This window comes from Eptatretus burgeri, chromosome 10 (genome assembly GCF_056783735.1).
Source record: "Eptatretus burgeri isolate ZD-2024b chromosome 10, Ebu_testis_v1, whole genome shotgun sequence".
NCBI lineage: Eukaryota > Metazoa > Chordata > Myxini > Myxiniformes > Myxinidae > Eptatretus > Eptatretus burgeri.
Window position 1 is genome coordinate 62,564,757 of NC_140970.1, and position 18,895 is coordinate 62,583,651.

Below are 18,895 nucleotides of genomic sequence, written 5' to 3' on the forward strand. Positions count from 1 at the left end.
GAGACGTGGGGCTTGTGTTTTTTTTTATGCACACGGTGACGTCATGGCTGCACGTGGGGTTGGAATCCGGCAGGAGGGGTATCCCTGCCGGATGGTACCATCCAAGGAGGGACGAGGTACACGTGCAGCTGCATGACGTCACGGGCAGGTGCAAAGTGCGCGAGCTGTGAGTTGCCGCGCTGGTGATGCGCATGTGAAAAAAAAAGAGAAAGCAAGCCTCACTTTCGGGTGCACAGGATTCCCGGGCAAGGGGTGGAAGACTCCCTTACCAGGGCACAGGATGGAAACTAGTTAGGGGGAAGGGTTAGCATAGCTAGACCGGCTCCATGGGGCAGGGGTAAGTCCTCATGGGGCCCGTGGAATGGATTAGTTAGAGGGATTGTAGCGAAATTTAGGTTGGGAAATAAAAAAAAATTTTGATTTAGAAGACAGTGACAGACAGTGAATGTGTAGAGGGGACGTAGCTTAGCTACGTAGTGTTAAAAGGAACGTGCTTTAGTGTAAGGGACGACGTGGGAGCACGAGTTAGTTAGGGGGTGTAGTTAGAAGGATGGCAGAGTTCAGCGGTGAGTGTGTTGAAGAGTTGTTGGTGAGTTATGAGGTGGAAACATGTTGAGTGAGTGAGGCCAGCGGGTCTGTGTGTGTGGAGTGAATGGGGAATGCATGGTGCGATGAGTGATTGGGGGGAGGAGTGACTCCCGCCCAAGGGACCCCGAGGTCAGTGTAGAGTGAGTTAGGGGGTTAGTCAAATTGAAAAATGGAAGTCGTTTTGCTGTTGGTGGGAGAGTAGGCTCGAAACCCGTTTGGAGGGGTGCAGGAGCCCTGTTGACGGGCTGGGAGCGTGGCTGCGAAAAGCGAGTATCGCTGAGTGGGTACCCCAGGCACCAGGCTAGTCGGCCGTGGTAGGCCAAGGGCCTATGGGGGGCCGGGATAGCGTAGTGGGCACGGGTGCGCCTGCTTGGTGCGGGGGCCCGGGGCGCCATTAGCCGCATGGGCAGTGTTGTGGGCACGGGTGACCCTCGGAAAGGGGCCTGGGAAGCCAGCCTGCCACGTGTGCGTTTCACGGGAGGTGCCATGGAGGGCACTCCCCGGTGTTTAGGGAGCTGGTAGGCTCGGAGGCAGTGTAGTGCCCGGGGGTGCCATAGCTGGAGATTCGGCAGAGGGTCGTGCCTGCCAAGGGGAGCCACGCGTCCCAGCCATGAGACCTTGTGAGGGCACGGAGAGAAAATTGGGGGGCGAGGCCCGAAATTGTGAGGACACCAACACAGGCGACGGGAATCTGGGTTGTTAGAACCAATAGTTTAAGCGAGAGGCACTTGTTGAAAGCCCCGGGGTAGTTTAACAGTTAATGGTTAGGGTAGATTAGGAGATGTACCCCTCCGCACCATCCATCCCCTCGCTCTCGTTGTGGGCCGCTGGACCCACTTTGTGTTATAGATCGCTGAACTCTGGGGAGGCCATCTTGAGGCTTCGTTGGGCCTCGACACAGGACGCTAGCTCTCCCTTATTCCCCTCCGGGAAGGGAACGTAGGGGTTGGTAGTAGGCTCGGTGACAGGATAGGTTAGCTGAACAAAGACGATAAAGGGGGTTAGGGGACGATTTATAGTGGGGAAGTAAAAATAAAAAAATAAGTTGGGGCTAAATTGGGGTTTGACAAATTAAGGGAGTGGGTATGTACAGTGACAGGCAAAGGCGATAGGTGGGAGGCAGACAGGTAGGTTGGTCTGAGCCCACCTTCTGAGTGGCCAGCACCACCGCACTCCCTCCACCAACCTCCACTGAATGGCAAAGGCTGGCCAGCTTCATCTGCTGGCTGCGTTGCTGCAAGGCAGAGGCCGGCCAACTCATCGGCAGCTGTTGTGTGCTGCAAGGCCTGTACCGGCCGGATCGGCTGCAGCTGCTGTGCTGCAAGGCCTGTACCGGCCGGATCGTCTGCAGCTGTTTTCTGCAAGGCCTGTGCCGGCCAGTTCATCTGCCGGCTGTGTTTGCCTGCAGCGGCCTTGTTCTGCAGGCTATGTTTGCCTGATCACCTTTGCCATGCCATGCCCACTGCCCCTGTTCACCAGCCCCGTTCAATTTTTGCTTTGCCCCCCCCTGTTCATTGCCATGTGCGCCAGGATCAGCAAGCAACAGTTTGCAAGCTGCAAGAACTGCCCTGTTGGCAGCTACAACACGGGCCTGCAGTGGCGGCCCGTGCACCGTGTTTGCGTCCATCCATTCATCCATTCATCCATCCATTCGTTGTGTTCATTGCGTGTGCCACTTGAGCTGGCACGGAGACTGCGTTTGTGCAGCCCATGCACCGTTGTGGTTCACTGGGTTCATTTTCGAAAATGGAAGGCCTTGGACTGCGTGTGAGCAGCCGGCCACGTTCCCTGTCACCTGTGTTGTTTGAGCCAGAGACTGCATTCGAGCAGCCTGGCTCCCTGCTAACTGCTTTCTTTTTGCAGAGTTCATTGATCCTGGGCCATGGTTTAGTGTAAAATTTGTAAGTTAAGGTTAAGATGTACTGTAAATATGAGTGCGCCCCCGGCATGTCTGTCTTAGCGCCGGCAATTTTATTTAAGTCGTCCGTATGAGTGGGTTTGTTTAGGTAGTTACTCAGCCCTCAGGTTATTTATTTTGGGGACACGAATACCATGAATGTCGCACTCAGGGATCCGTAGGTAAAATGTACTAGGGGAAAACTACACATGATGGCACACGAAAATTTGACGACTCAGGACGAGTCTGTAAAAAGGGGAGGGGGTAGTGTTGTGGTTGACGAAATTCGCAAACCACCATTCAGGTCCCGTAGGTGAGATATCTCTGTAAGTATATGTGTAGTTAGGCCCAAACCCGTTGTTTAGAGGGAATAAATGTCATTCATTCGGGCTGCGACCGTTTTAGATAGCCGTTTTTCTTTTACTATCTTTATTTTGGACCAGCCGCCATTACTACCACCACAACCACCACCAACCACGTCTCAACAGCCATCACACAACAACCACCAACCGCAACGCCGCTTCACAACAACAGCCACGACCCTTGCCGTCACATCTCGCTCTCGCAACCATCGCATCACCGCCATTCCCGCGCCGCTTGTGGGCACCGATCCTGGACTCGTACAGACCGAGCAGTGGGTGCAAAAACACCAGCCTTTCCGAGAAATCAGATCAAGAATCATTCACGCCCACTTTTCCTCTGTCCAATGGGGAGCCAGCCAGAGGTAAAGGGTCGAAGGTGAAGGAGCGAAGCCCCGGGGGCTATAAAGGGCCGCGTTCGCTCGCCGAAAAGGCAGTTGTTGAGGGAGTTTCTGAATCGGGAGAGAAAAAGAGTTTCTGAATCGCAGTTGGACGGAGTTGAGAAGAGTGGAGAGCGGGAGAGTTGGAGAGTTGTGGCGGCGATGAAGGCAGTCGAGAGGGCGCTCGTGTCAGAGTCGGGGAGCTGCGGAGAGGGGAGGCCGGTAACGCGACCGAGGTCGCGGTGGAGACGCTCGTCGCGGGACCCAAGCCAGCGAGATATCCTCATTCCCCCGAGCATCAACAACCCCCTCCTGTTTCCCCCCGCGCTGAGATAGTGTGAGAAGGGGGCCCCGTTCCCACCCCATTCCAGGCAGTGCCAGCGAGGCCCGCGGAGTCGGGGCGCCGCCGCCATCTTGCGGCTCATCACCAGACGGGTAGGCTCGACGCGGTCTCGGCCCCAGGCCCGTCTGCCCCCCTCATCGTTGAGGGTGGCCCCTTCCTTTTTCTTTTTCTTTGAGTATATGTGTTGTCGGCGCCGTCTGTGAAGTAAAACTGTATAAGTGTTGCCGTGTGCTCGGTAGTCGGTAGTAGATCTGCATTGTTGCATTTGCTTTTTGTGCAGAATTGTTGTGTTTCTTCTACTTTTACATTTGCTTTTGGTGTATAATTGTATATGTGTGCTTTCCGTTTGCGCGGAATAAATGTGCTTTATGTTGAACTGTTTTTCCCGTTTCGCTTCGTCTTTTCTTTTATTGAATCTCCATCTTACTTCACGTAAAGGGTTGGTCGTGGGCTAAATATGCCCAATAATTAATCGAACCGTCGAGGTTGACGATAACACCGCTCGGTTATCCCGATAGTACGGAACGGGTCGCTTAAAGTGGCCCGTGTCCGAAGTCGACCTGCGGCGAGGTGCGATCGCCCGGTCTACCCTCCGTGTGGGTACTTAGGTAGGTCGAATTTGGCGAGCAACCCTATCCCACGCGGGGGGCCGATTGGCACGATCGTGGTGAGGCCGAAAGGCCCACCCATGACTAGTTCCCGGCGTTAGTCCGAGAGGGTCACGACGGGATTGTCCGTCTGGTGGGCGACATGCCGCGATTCGAGTTACGTGGCCGCTTGCACGCCGGCGGGCGCAAATCCGCAACAATATATATGTGTGTATATATATATATATATATATATATATATATATATATATATATATATATATATATATATATATATATATATATATATATATATATATATATATATATATATATATATATATATATATATATATATATATATATATAGTTATGGCTGTGGAAATTCGCAAACCACCATTCAGGTCCCGTAGGTGAGATATCTCTGTAAGTACATGTGTAGTCAGCCCAAACCCGTTGTATAGAGGGAATTTATGTGATCCATCCGGCTGCGACACTTTGAGTTAGCCATTTTTTCTGTTCTATCTTTTATTTCAAACAAACAGCATCTCAACAGTCACGCCATCCCCACCACAGCGCCAACCACACTACAACCACGCCACCTCCACCATCTACGCCACCACATCTTCGCCACTCGCCATTCAGTAGGCCCTGTGCGGTTACGATCTCCGGGAACAAACAAAAACCAACAACGATGCTCGGGGGTTTTCCCGCCTGTTTCTCCCGTCGAAATTCTCCGCGCTCGGTGTGGGGGAAGTGCGATCCGAGCCGGGGATCAAAGGTGAGAAAAGGTGGGGGCCTCTTTTTGGGGGAATAATTCCCTGGCTCTGAGCCAAGACTGACTCCCCCGGCCCCCGCACGGCACGGGGTGGAGGGAGAGCGAGAGGTCACGCCCCCCTTCGAGAGGCTTCTCCAAGAAGCTCGAAGGGAGGTGGGGCCAAAAATGGGGCGGAGCGAAGGGCGGAGCCCCGCGCTACAAAAGGTGGACAGGACGGACCTTGAGGAGTTGTTGGTCGAGAGTTGGTCGAGTGGTTGGTCGAGAGTTGGTCGAGTTGGTTCGGGTTGAGTTGGTTCTTCCAGGCTTCCTGTCTGCTTGTCTTGTCGGGGGAAGAGTCCTGCGCCCGCGGCTTGGCGAGCGCCTGTCACGAAGGCACGGACGGGAGACGCGGCAGCGCCGGTTGTGAGGTGGACCTGCACGTCCGGACGAGGAGTGCCGGAGAGGGTTCGCCAGCCGTGAGAGAGGTCAGGGCCAGGCGCGACCACGCTGACGGTCATGGGAGAGGGGCTCACCGGCCACGAAAAGGGAAGTCGCGACTTCTTTTTCCTTTTCCTTTGCTTTTTGTGTAAATGTCTGTGGGTGGCGCCGTCCGTCAGTTGTTATTGTTTTAAGTGTTGCCGTGTGTTCGCGTATTCGGTCGTAGCTCTGCATTGTTGTTGTTGTTTTAAATTGATATATGTGCATTTCTGAATCTGTTTGGCTGTATATGTGTGCTCTGTGTCTGTGTGAATAATGTGCATTGTGTGAACTGCTTTACCGTTTCGCTTCGTCTTTTCTTTATTGACCCTCCATCCTGCTTCACGTAAAGGGTTCGTAGTGGGCTTAATACGCCCGATAGTTAATCGGAACCGTCGAGGCCGACGATAACACCGCTCGGTTATACCGATAGCACGTAACGGACCGCTTAAGCGGTTCGTGTCCGGAGTCGGCCTGCGGCGAGGTACGATCGCCCGGTCGACCATCCGCGCAGGTACTTTGGTAGATCGAATTTCGCGAGCAACCCTATCCTACGCGGGTGGGCAATTGGCACGGTCATGGTGGGGTTAAACCCCCACCCGTGACTAGCTCCCTGCGTTGTTCCGAGAGGGTCACGACAGAATTGTCCGTTCCGGTGGTCGAGGTGGCCGCCATTCGAGTCGAGCTGCCGATCGCACGCCGGCGGGCGCGAATTCGCAACAATATATATATATATATATATATATATATATATATATATATATATATATATATATATATATATATTTCCAACAATATATATATATATAACAATATATATACACTTATTTGCAGAATTCTTCAAACTTTTCTTCGGCATGACGAGGATGTTCACACTTCGATGTCTAGCTTGGCTATGATTCCAATTGTCCATCGGCAGCGTCTATTTAAAATAGTCGAGTTTGAGCGTTTTAACACGTTCAGAAGAAACGCTTCAAATTTCCAAACCCCAGCGTCACAAAACAAAGGCGAGTGACAGCAATTTAAATCGTTCATTGTAAACAATGAAAATAGCTGAGTGGTACCGTTTAAAAGTCGTTGAGTGTAAAAAAAATCCAATTGTTGAGCGCAAGCGTCTACTTTCAATGGTGGAGTTGCAGCCATTTAAATCGTTGAGTTTATCATTTAAATCGTTAAATCGTTAAACGGAAGGACAATCCATCATAACCCACACCCTCCCCCTCACACTCACCTACTACTGCCAACATGAACAAACTACTACTAATACTAATACTAATACTAATACTAATACTAATACTGATACTGATACTGATACTGTTACTGCTGACATGGACATCGACTCAAAAAGGACTCGAAAACAATGTTGGGTTCCCCTTTTATGAGCAGCATTTTTATATACCAATTCCCAAAACCGTTGGGAACACGTCTTTGTATGGCAGTTGTAAGCTAGAAACACGTTCATTTATTTTTTTTTTTGTCGACCGGAAGACGTCATTGGAATACGTCTACATACGTCGATGTGTGTTGGGACTACGTAAAGAATTGGTTCAAAGCACGTCAAACATAAGTTAGAAATAAGTTTCGCGTAAAAAAGACATTACCGCGACGTGTTTCGACTTATGAGTAGCTTATAAGTAGCGTTTGTGGACGTGTGTAAGCGTCCGCATATCGTGTGTAAAACTTATCCCCATCGCATGCGGAACGTGTGTCATACGCCGAGTACGTCGTAAAATTTTGAACATGTTTAAAATTTCTTGACGTACTCTACTTACTACGACGTATGATAGCGTGCTTTAGCGTTCTACTCACGTATACCAAACTTACCCATACCGTATTTGACGTGCCCCAACGTTTTAGACACATTTTTCTTAGGTCGGCATATGCTGGCAAGATCGCCAAGGTGTGACCGCAATGTTGACACTTCCATTTCTACGGCAGTTATGATTCGAATCGTTGTGCGTCAGCCTTTTAATAGGCTACGTCACGACATCGTCGGCGATGCGTGCAACGTGCTATGCCTAAGTTAGACTATCGTTGGGCATCGGTTGTGTAGGCCAACAACAGGTTCAGCATTCGTTGGTATAAGTTATCTATAACACAACGAAACGTTCTGTGTCCGTTACCAATGCGTTATACATAAGACCAAGTCGTTATAAATACGTCCGAATCTTTAAAAAAAAACATCAAAAGTTCAACGTAAGCCAGCGTTTTACATACATTTTAATACGTTGCCATCGCTGGCTAAAACGTCAAGGTGTTACCGGGCCTTTAGTTTTGACCCTAGAAACCCGAAATCCCAGCGGCTCCGACTCCTCATTCAGCACCTCGAGGGGCCCCAAAAGGATGTCGAGCGTCTCCGCAAAGATGACTGCACCATCTGCAAAATCAAGGTCCGAGATCTTGACATTCCCAAACGATGCACCGCAGCTTGATCTCTCCGACATCTTCCCTAAAATCCAGTCCATACAAGTGCTGAAAAGTGTGGGGGCCAGTACACACCCCTGACAAACTCCAGTAACAACTGGAAATAACTCAGAGATGGTACCACCACACTTCACAGCACTCTCAGTACCAGAATAGAGTTCAGACATCAGATCGATCAGTTTTGGTGGCACCCCACGAAGACAAAGAATCCTCCAGAGGACATCCCGATTCGCTGAATCGAACGCTTTACAGAGATCAACATAGGCTGCAAGCAGCCCTGCCGAAACTCTCGTCTGCGTTCGGTGAGGACACGAAGAGCAAGGATATGGTCAATCGTTGACCTCTTTGGTGTAAAGCCTGACTGCTCTGGACGCTGGTGCTCAAGCAGATGGTGGCGAACCCTATCAAGAATTATCCGAGCAAAGACCTTGCCCGGCACTGAGAGCAGCGTCACCCCTCGGTAGTTGTTGCAGTCTTGGCGATCACCCTTCCCTTTCCAGAGAGGAACAACAAGGCCCCTCTTCCAATCAGTTAGGATGATGCCTGTGTTCCAGGCAGAGCACAAAACTGCATGCAACGACACGAGTGCAGCATTTCCACCAGCCTTGAGAAGTTCGGCATGGATGCCACAGATCCCTGGAGCTTTGCCCCGTTTCAACCGGTTTACCGCAGCCCGTGTTTCCACAAGCGTAGGTGGACCACAGTTGATTCGAGGGTCAGCAACAGGGATTGTAACAACCTTGACGTCCAACTCGACAGCTGGGGGATCAGCCTGGTACAACCGCTCAAAGTAACCAGCCCAGCGGGCCTTCACTTCAGACTCCTCTGTCAAGAGCCTACCACTCTCTGCTCTAACTGCAGTGCTCCGTGGGCTGGGCTTGGATGAACGCAATGCGCGAATTCCCCTGTAAGCGGGACAAGAATCACCTGTCCACAGGTGATGCTCTACCCCCTCACAGATTCCTCGCACATAGGCCTCCTTGTCCACCCTCAGTGCACGTACAGTTTTACGCCTCAGCTCCCTGAACAGCTCAGCTCTGCCATTCAGCCTGGCCCTGCGACTCTGGTCAATGGTATCCAGTGTCCCTTGAGAGACAAAATTCTTCTTTGCTCTGCGGTGAGTTCCAAGACATCCACCGGCAACATCAAGGACGGTGGTCTTGAAGGCACTCCACAACTCTTCAGGACCCCCCAAAGCACCCAGACCCCCCAAGTTTCCACTCAGCCTGTTCGCAAACTCCTTAGCTACTCTCTCATCCCTGAGCTTGCCAACATCCAGCCTAGGCTGGGATGGTACCATTCTCCAGGATTTAAGGTGCAGCTTTGGAGTTGCTACAACAAGCCTGTGGTCAGTATTGAAGAACTGAGCACTCAGGTCGACCCTGCAGTTCTGGATCATCCTCCAACGACCGTCAATTAAATAATGCCGTTAATTATCTTCAAAAGGTGTGTTTTAATTAACGCAAACACCCAATTTTCACCATTGCACATCCTTGGAGTTTTTGTAGTTTGCATGCAAAGTTTCAGGATGCTCGGTTTTATGGTTTTGGAGTTATGGAGGAGACACACACACACACTGACATGCACACACACATACACTGACACGCACATACACACACACACACACACACTGACACACACACACACACTGACACACACACACACTGACACACACACACACACACACACACTGACACACACACACACACTGCCTTTTATTAGTATCGATTTTACAGCAAACGACACAAGCCTTAACTGTCCAGTGGATCCGTTTGTGCTCCATCATTGTAATTACAGCTCGAATCGTTTTGCGCCGCTTGTTCTGTGGGACATTTTCAGAGCATTTCTGGGGTGATGCGATTAAAAGGAAGTCTCCCTGCTTGTTTGTGGTCATCAGTGGTTTTGTAGCACAGCAGCTGTGCAACAATCTCTTTTATGAAGCCCCAAAGGGATTTATCACATGTCGACAGGTCTGGGCTTCGAAGTGGCCAGTCAAGTGGCAATCCAGACACTGACAACAATCCGTTATTCAATGGTGTAATTGTTTGTATCACCCATGTTTGTATTCACTCAATCTGAAAAAATGGTTAAAAAAAAAAGAAAAAAGAAACGAATTTACACTGCACACAATGGCAATGTCAATTTTTACAAGGGGTGACAAGACATTGTGGCCACCCTGTACATTGAATTATTACCTTGGATATGATTGATTTTGTTTGCAGTCTCGAAGAATAACTAAATATATGATATGAAAAGTATTTAATATCCTGGATTGAAAATGTATGCATAGTGGGGCAACTTAACATAACAATTGTGCATTTTGTGAGGAAAGCACCAAATTTGGCACACTGGTCGCCTCACATATGAACAGATTTGGATATTGGATCATCTCAAATTCAGCCGTTGATGGCTGTGGCAGTCATTTTCCAGTGCCATCAAAAATTTGAGATGGCCCAATATCCAAATCTGTTCATAATATGATAGGCTACTAGTGTGCCAAATTTGGTGCTTTCCTCACAAAATGCACAATTGTTATGCTATATTTAGCTAAGTTGCCCCACGAGCAATACTGCTTGGTTAGGTAAAATCACTGGCCGTTAAACTTTTGTTGGTGATTATTCAAGATTTCCCTGAAATTTATGTGATACGTCTTTCAAATCTTTTTAAACACTGCCTATTGTACACTTGATTTCCTTCCCTGTGCTTAGTGACATCGAGATATTCGCTCTTTTTACATCCTGTTTGTGCCACGACCTAGACCACCGTGGAACCAACAACTCCTTCCAAGTGGATTCGGTGAGTTTCACAAAAAGCCGTCGCATGTCGTTTATTCGACTTCTGGGATGACGTTCTGATCCAAAACGTCAGCACTGTGAGCAAGATTGGAGCAAACAGTGACAACTACATCACCACCTGACATGATGACAATGTGAATAATATCCTTGACCAGGGCAATAGAGGATCGCAGACAAATAGAGAAATGTGGGCTCAGGGAGTGCAGACAGAATAGTGCAGAGGTAGCAAACTCACTTTTGATCTCTCGACTCAGGACTTCATTCCTGACCGGACGATACATTGTTGTCCTGGTGTTTCGCAGACAGGGCGATGCATCACAGTATGTGCCGTCCCTCGGATCGACGTTAAACTGGGCGTCATGTCAGCTAGCATGAGTTGATGGACGACAAAGATCCCGTGTTGTCCTTCCTGAATAATCGGTCAATTACCGTCGACATCATGAACAAATTCCAAAATTCCTGTTGCATTCCATCGAACATCAGTTCTGGCCAGCCGGTTCGTGAAAGTCTTGTGCCAAAACATTTCTCAACCAAACTCACAAGAAGGTGGGAATAGTTGGAGGCATTAACGTGTGTGTGTGTGTGTGTGTGTCTGTGTGTCTTGATATGTGTATGTGCTTGTATATATTGTATTTAAAAAGTGGAAAGAATGTTGTGGATTTATTACGGTTTAATGTAACACGTCTCATCAAAATACACATTAATTATTTAGAGGGATTTGAAGAATTATTTCAGCTCGCTGACTTCCTGATTCAATCAATGGCCATCCAAATTACGACATTGGCACTGTCCTTCATCGAGGTTTTGGCCCTTCCATCTCAGAACCTCCCCGAGCAAAGGATCCACCACAATCTTAGTTGTGTCTGAAGGTCATGCGATCACCGAGGGACAGACCGAGATTGGGATGCTGTGATATTTTTCCTCTAATACCCGAATGGTCATTACTTCCTCCAGTATATTCTCACTCCTTACCCCTCCGCGTGTATCCTCTGCAGCAATCTGTCCTTGCTGCCCTTTACAGCTCTGAAGGTTCTGTGATGGAGGTAAGTGGAAACATTTAGCCTTCCTTGACCTTCTGGCAATTTCTATTCCTGCAACAGAATGAATCACTACTGTGTAAGGCAAAAGCATTTTGTTTATTGGTTTAACATTGTTGGATTTTTTTTTTAATCATCATTGCATCTATTCTGTTTGATCACTAGTAAATCCTTTCACTAACCAAAATAACTCGTGTGATAATTATAGGTTTATTATTGAAAATCCCATCGACCCTGTCCATCCCATTGAGTTGTGACTTGAAATGTCGTGCATGAAAATTATTTTTGAAACATCCTTGCAGGAGTGAGGCTCATGGAAGAGCAAGATAGAGCTGATGGTGGAACAAACATCAAGGGAATAAACACACAGGAAAAGGAGGATGAGAGGAAACACTGAAATTATCAAGTAAACGGTTGGGTTCGGAAAGGTTCATGGGGTAATAAAGATCATGGGTCAGCATTTTGGATGGCAAGAGATGGGAGCTCTACTGCTTACTTGAAGTCCTGGAGGGAAGAGTGACATGGAACAGTCTCTGAAATGTGGTTACATAGACAGGAGAAGGGAGGAATAAGAGTTGAGGTGTGCAGTCAACCTGGATGTTGCAAGTTTAATCGAGAGGGTATTACTGGAAGAACTAGTACATCCTGGAGTGTATAAGGAGAGTTTGGAAGACTGAGAGAGCAGCGAGAGCAACGTTGGAGAATAGACTGTAGAAAACAGAGACCACTGACCCGCCTGTGATGCGAGAGCAACAGACCATTGTGTTTTTTGACCCCGTCACCGGAGATGCCAATGATGATGAGAGTTTTGGATTCGACAACGGAAGATCAGAAGAGGGAGACAAAGCTACTGTCTACTGAGCAGAGGGACGATGGTACTGTGCAACACAATGAGGAGTTGTCTGCAAAAAGGAAGAGAGGATTTTTTTCAGAGCATCAGATAGGTCATTAATATACATTGTCTGAGGAACAAGACTAGGTCCAAAACACTGCTTAACGAAACTCCAACCTCCACTGTGAGATGGGAGGAGTTGGTTCCATTGATGGCAATGTGTTGACAGCTTGAGTGGAGGAAATTAGAAATCCAGGGATGATATTGGCCTTCTATGCCACAGACAGAAAGCCTGACAAGCAAAGCAGATACTTGACTGTATCAAATGCCCGATGTATGTCCAATGAGATGGTCCTGACCTCTTCATTGAGATTGATGGCCTCCAGTCATTGCTGAAAGAGGAGAAGCATTTTGTGTGGAGTTGATTTACCAGGACTGAATCCAAACTGATGGTGGAAGATCAGACTTTTGGAAAACAGGAAAGATTTGACATCAGCAGCAATGATGGATTCCATGACTTTGCTTGTAAATGGAAACAAGCTCACCAGCCTATAGTTGGTAGGGTCTGTTTTTTTTCATCATCTTTGTAGATGTTTGATGTGATGTGTAGTTATGTTTGATGATTTCCATCCAAAGGGAAGGTTGCCAAAGGAGAAGCACAGACTGAATAGGCCACACACACACAGAGAGAGAGAGAGAGAGAGAGAGAGAGAGAGAGAGAGAGAGAGAGAGAGAGAGAGAGATAGAGAGATAGAGAGAGAATGAGAGAGGCAGAGTGGGAATCGAGAACATGTGCAGGTTATTTTAATCAATTAAAAGCAAATTTTGATTGGACACAAAAATCATGTTCAAATTTATATTAGAGGGAGGAGAAATGGGAGTTGGGAAATGAGGATAGAAGTAGGGAGAAAAGGAACTTTTGAAAATACATGGATTTGTGTCCAAAATTCCCAAATATATCTTGTGTAATATTTGAGTGGCCCTGAAGCTTTGTGTGACTTGATTCCAAAATTCAATTCCAAAAGCAAAAAAAAAAATATTCCAGAATTTATCTTATGTAATATTTAGATGCCCCCAAAGCCTTGTGTGATTGATTACCCCCCTCCCACCCCACCCCCGCCCCTGTCTCTTCCCACCCCATGGCCACACCATTATTCCACAGAGACACCACTTTGCGCAAGCGATGGCCATAATAAACACTGAGGGATGCAACATCTTTGAAAACTTTTCTCGGAAGGTGTGTGATTATTGAAGTACAACAACAGACACGTTCCCCAGAATGGTTGTGTGCATACTCACGGACCTCATAGGAGGCCATTCATGCAAATTGCTTAAACCCAGATGTCCATTGATCATGAGAAAGTATACAGTTTCTCATCAAGTAATGGATCACTGCAATCATTTACCAATTGAGATTGAGGTTGTGGACTTTGAGAGCATCATTGCTTTTAAAAGCAAAGTACATCGATATTTGAGACAAGTAGGTGGGCTGCACGAAAAGTCTATTGAGACTTCCTGCTTCAGTAACATGAAATACCTTCGCGGTTTAGGTCTACACCAACACCAGATTAAATAAATCCGTCACAGCCAACGATGTCATTTTATTGGGAGAATGGGGGCAAGAATGGGGATGAGAAAAGTGTGGCAGGCTCGGGACATCACCGGGATGTTAAAATAAAAATGGGGGGAATTTTTTTCTTATGTTTGTTCACCTTTTTGGAGTTTTTTTATATTAATTTTTATTTATTTATGTATTTTAGTGAGGAGTGGGTGAATGTGCTTTCAGGTTTAAGACTACAACACCGACCACACACTATCTCTTGACAAGACCTTCTCACAGCCATCACACTCAGCACAGATATATGCAATCACCCATCCATGCTCAAGCTACCTACCAGTCCTGCCAATTATATCCCCGTACATCTCCATCTGCAATGTTTCTAAGTGCATATTAAAATGGTGCAAATAAAGGGAATGACTGATGTAGATACAGAATGGACTTCATCTGCTGATGCTGTTTCTATCTTTTAGTAGGTTGTGGTTAAAAAATTTTTAATTTTTTAACCACCTTCTCGTATAAATCACCGTAAGTATTATTCACCTTTAAAGGTGAAAGGAAAAACTGAACATCACCGATTTAGTTGTTTCTTAACATATCCAAACATAATTGGCATCTCATAATTGTGTCCCTACATGTGTGAATTTTCTTGCCAGCTGGTATATGTGAACACGCAGCTGAGTTACGGTTGTTCACTGAGTTTACCGTATAAACGTACTGCAAACGATGAATGTTCCATCTCTTTCGTTGAGTCATTTGTGTGGGTGTTGCATGTCCATTATAGAAACAATGCTTCATATAAGCCATTGGTGTTTTTTAATGATCTTGTTTTTAAGGGAAAACACCATTCTTCTTCAGAGCCAGGTTCATAAAACGAGGTGTGTCTGCCAGTTTGAGGTTGAATCCAGGTTCTTGGTGTCGTCACACAATGGTAGGCCGATATTGCCCTTCTTCACTGTGTGTTTTGTGTTGGCAGAACGATTTCGGTCAGAATAGAACATTCTGACACAGACAGCAGAAACCAGTCCATTTCTGTAAATATTTGAAGGTCCTTTGTCACTGAAAGAGTCCTAGTGTGGTCATGATTCTAGTGCTGGGGAGGCGTGTCTGAGGAGAGCAGGTTTTTGTTTGTTTAAAGGCTCCAGTGCTCATTGGAGCCGAATACACAAATCACACATATACATGCAGACAAATAAATTGGACCACATCAGACCGAGCTTCAGACAAACACAGCCACTGAGCTTGAGGGAAACAACGTCACTTCCCAGAGCACTCTGGGTACCTATGACATCATAGTGGGGAAAGTAAGTTGAAATATTTTTCCTCTCTATAGACGCCAACCCTTATGGTTTACCCATGCTCTATTCTTTAAATGCTGAGCATCGAGTAAGGAAGCAGCAGGTCGGATTTTTAAAGTCTTTGGTATGATTCGGTCGTGGTTTGAACTGCTGACTTCCTCGACTCAGAGTTCATGCTCTAACCATTACATCACCAAGTCTGGTTGATTTGGGTCATCAAGATTTAACTGTTGGCCCTCATTGTGTATCTCAAATGTGATGGATGGTTCCTTCCTGGTGTCCTTTGTTGTGGTTGACATTACATACACCCTCTTCACTAGTGTAACATGAAGAGAAATTGAGGTAATGGTCCATGTGTGTCAGTTTACTGTAAATGGAAGTGTTTATACAACGATTGGTGCCCATTTCACCAGTGCGTTGAGTAATGGTAAATACCCAGAATGCTCATTTTCATATGTACACTTTATGCATGGAAAGATGGAGTTAATTGCCTCATGTGTTGTGTTGATTGAATCTTTCTAACAAATTACAAAATTGTCATTGCCCTATGGGAACCAACATCGTGATTGTGAAACTAGGTGGGGAATGGACCAGTTCTCTCGTTCTTCCATGACTGTAAGCCACCACAGGTGAGACCGGCGACCCCAGTGCAGTTCCAAATATTTGCCTATTGTATTACCTTTTAAAGAGGAACTCGAAGCACTCCAGGAGAAGCTGCAGTAAGTTACAAATGTCATTGATCTCAAATCCTAATGTTCCACAACTTGTATTGTCCATCTTGTTCTCCATTAAACGTTTCCTGGTGGTCTCTACACCGAGCTTGGTGGGTATCAACTGCTGTTGTAAACAGTAACACGACATCAAATGAAACAATAGCAAAGACGAAATTAAAGAACAGCATCTTATATACGTGATGTGTGTCTGTCCTGTGATCTATCCCTCTTTTTAATGCTGGTGAGTGATTGGACCATAAGATATTTCATGTAAGCTGTTGAGATCTCATGGGAGTGGGGGAAATCAATATTAGAGAGATTAGTGCTGTTGGTATGTATTGCTTCTTGTTCTTCCCTCCCCCATCATCCTTTAATAAATTCTCTTTTTGCCACTGGTGTGTCGGCCTGGTGAGCAGTTAAAATTGAGAAAGGTAATTAAAAAAGTGGGTCAGACCATGGCTGCTAAAAATTTGTGCGAAAAGTCCTCGTTAGGATCTCAAGCACAGTGGTTCACCATGGGTTATCACTCGACCCCCATTCTTTAAACAGGTTGAACCAGGTGTAGATGACAGATCTTGGTGGAGTTTCTGTACATCAGAAACAGAAGTATAGATTTGCTCGGCTTTCCCAGTGGATGGGGTGCACAGCCTCTGAGGACCATTCATAGCTAAATTGGTGACGGTCCAGGTGGAATATTTGACCACGTGTCCACCCACAGTCCACTGTTGCAATATATATATATATATATATATATATATATATATATATATATATATATATATATATATATATATATATATATATATATATATATATAGCCTGGTGTTGGCGCAGTGGTTAGGGCAGCGGCTTGGGATCCAAAAGGTCCTGAGTTCAAGCCCCATTGGGCCACTGAATTAATACACCAGGGGGTTGACTCAGCCTGTCATCCTTCCGAGGTCGGCGAAATGAGTACCAGTGTACTGGGCCGGTGTATACCCCGGTTAAAATAGGTGTACCATATCCCTGTGTCGTAAGAGGCGACCAGGGTTGCGTCAGGAAGGGCATCCGGCGTAAAACATGTGCCAAATCACTATGCGGATCATACGGATGATCCGCTGTGGCGACCCCAAACGGGAGCAGCTGAAAGAAGAATATATATATATATATATATATATATATATATATATATATATATATATATATATATATTTATATATATATATATATATATGTGTATATATTTATATCTATATATATTTATATATATAGTTGTGGAAACGTCCTCAAGAAGTTAAGATTGTATTGCTTAGAAATACTTATTTCCACAGTGCATGTGTTGATATAAGAGTGAGGTAATTGTGATATTGGATTATGTGTCTATTTGTAGAGACAGTTGTGGTTCCACAACTTCTGGAACGACAACTTTGTAACTTACTGCATTGTTTGTCGAACACCGCTTCTTCCTTGAAACCCTTTTTTAATGGTCTATCCTTTGTAATCCATCGTATATGTACTTTATGGGGAATTTCGGACTTGCAACCCCAGGTAGGCACAAGTTTTGGCATGAAGGCGTGAGCTTTGAACTTTCGAGAAAGAGCTGAGAGGCTTAGGGGATGGATTTCCGCTTGATTGAAGGCCGATCCAGCAATTGTTGTGGGGCTTTGTGGGTGCTGCTGAAAGCCCGCACACAGGTTTGGTTGCGGTTGTCCATCTGGGATCAAGGAGTTGAGCAGAGTGCCCAGGCGGTGTGCCTAGTTTGAGTTTCATTTCCCGGGTCGTGTCATCGTTCCAGTTTTTGGAGCATGAGAGAGTTCTTGCTCTCTGGCCTTGCTCCCCCCCCCCTGTTCTGTCTAAGATATGTCCCCCCCACCCCCTCCACCCCATATTTCCACAGAGTGCTCAAGGTCCATCAGCCACCCTCTCCTGGTAAAACTACCAAAATTAAGAATCACTGCTCACCTTCACTCTTTCATTTCTCTTTATTCCTGCCTTTGGAACAAACTCCCACACTTTCTTCAATCCCACTCTTCCCTCCAGGTCTTCAAAACAGCTGTTCACCCCCATCTCATCTTCCCACATCCAAAACCGCAATCTTTTCTACCCCCGCTAATCCACCCCAAACCCACCTCCTTCAAATTCCCTGCTTTCCTTCCTGAAAGTCCCTGTCATGTCCATCTTGTTTACTCTGTGTACCCTGCCCCATTCCCTCTCCTTTCCACAGATCTCTGTGTTCCACACTGTTTTGTCCTTCTCTCTCCCACTCCTCTTATCTCTTGCTCCCCTTGTTGTACGTTCTGTGTGTTGACTCTCATACGAGTCTCGATAGTGTCTCCAAAAAATAAATAAAAGTGGTTGTAAAAGTATCAACAGCAACGTTATTCTGAATATGAACTGGTGAGTTCAGTGATGTGATAATAGCTATCTTTCTTTCTTGTTTCTCCCTTAGGAATACCAACGCATGCTTGACCTCATGAGAGACATCATCCTGGCTACAGATCTGGCTCATCATCTTCGTATCTTGAAAGACCTCAGGACTATGGCAGACAGTGAGCCCCCTGATTTCTTCACTTCAATCATTTTATTTTGCCTTTTCCATAAATTATGTTGTGCTGTAGTTAGATTGCCAGTTGTAGAGAAATCAGAAGGTGCAAGTCGCTAGCAGGAGGGTAGTTCAATGTTAACTTGTTCCTTTTTTGTGTACAAAGTCAAGGCTCAAAAATGAAGACATACCCAAACAAAAGGAACAGCAAAAAAGTGGGGGAAACATACCAACGGCAGGGCTGAGGAACAAAATAGAGGGAGAAGAATGATGCGTAGGGAAGGACGCACATATTGGACAAGTTGGATACAGGAGCAAACTCCCGGGAA

At 46.4% G+C, this 18,895-nt stretch overlaps 1 protein-coding gene across 5 annotated transcripts in view; it reads left to right on the plus strand.

Annotated features, from left to right (window-relative positions):
- PDE2A (phosphodiesterase 2A) overlaps positions 1-18,895 on the plus strand; it is a 314,549-nt gene that overhangs the window by 269,155 nt on the left and 26,499 nt on the right. For all 5 annotated transcript variants that reach the window (XM_085898655.1, XM_085898657.1, XM_085898656.1 and 2 more), the window contains 4 exons: positions 10,521-10,608; positions 11,603-11,650; positions 13,639-13,713; positions 18,474-18,573. In XM_085898655.1, the coding sequence (XP_085754781.1) occupies positions 10,521-10,608; positions 11,603-11,650; positions 13,639-13,713; positions 18,474-18,573 (311 nt within the window). The remainder of the gene's footprint in view (positions 1-10,520; positions 10,609-11,602; positions 11,651-13,638; positions 13,714-18,473; positions 18,574-18,895) is intronic.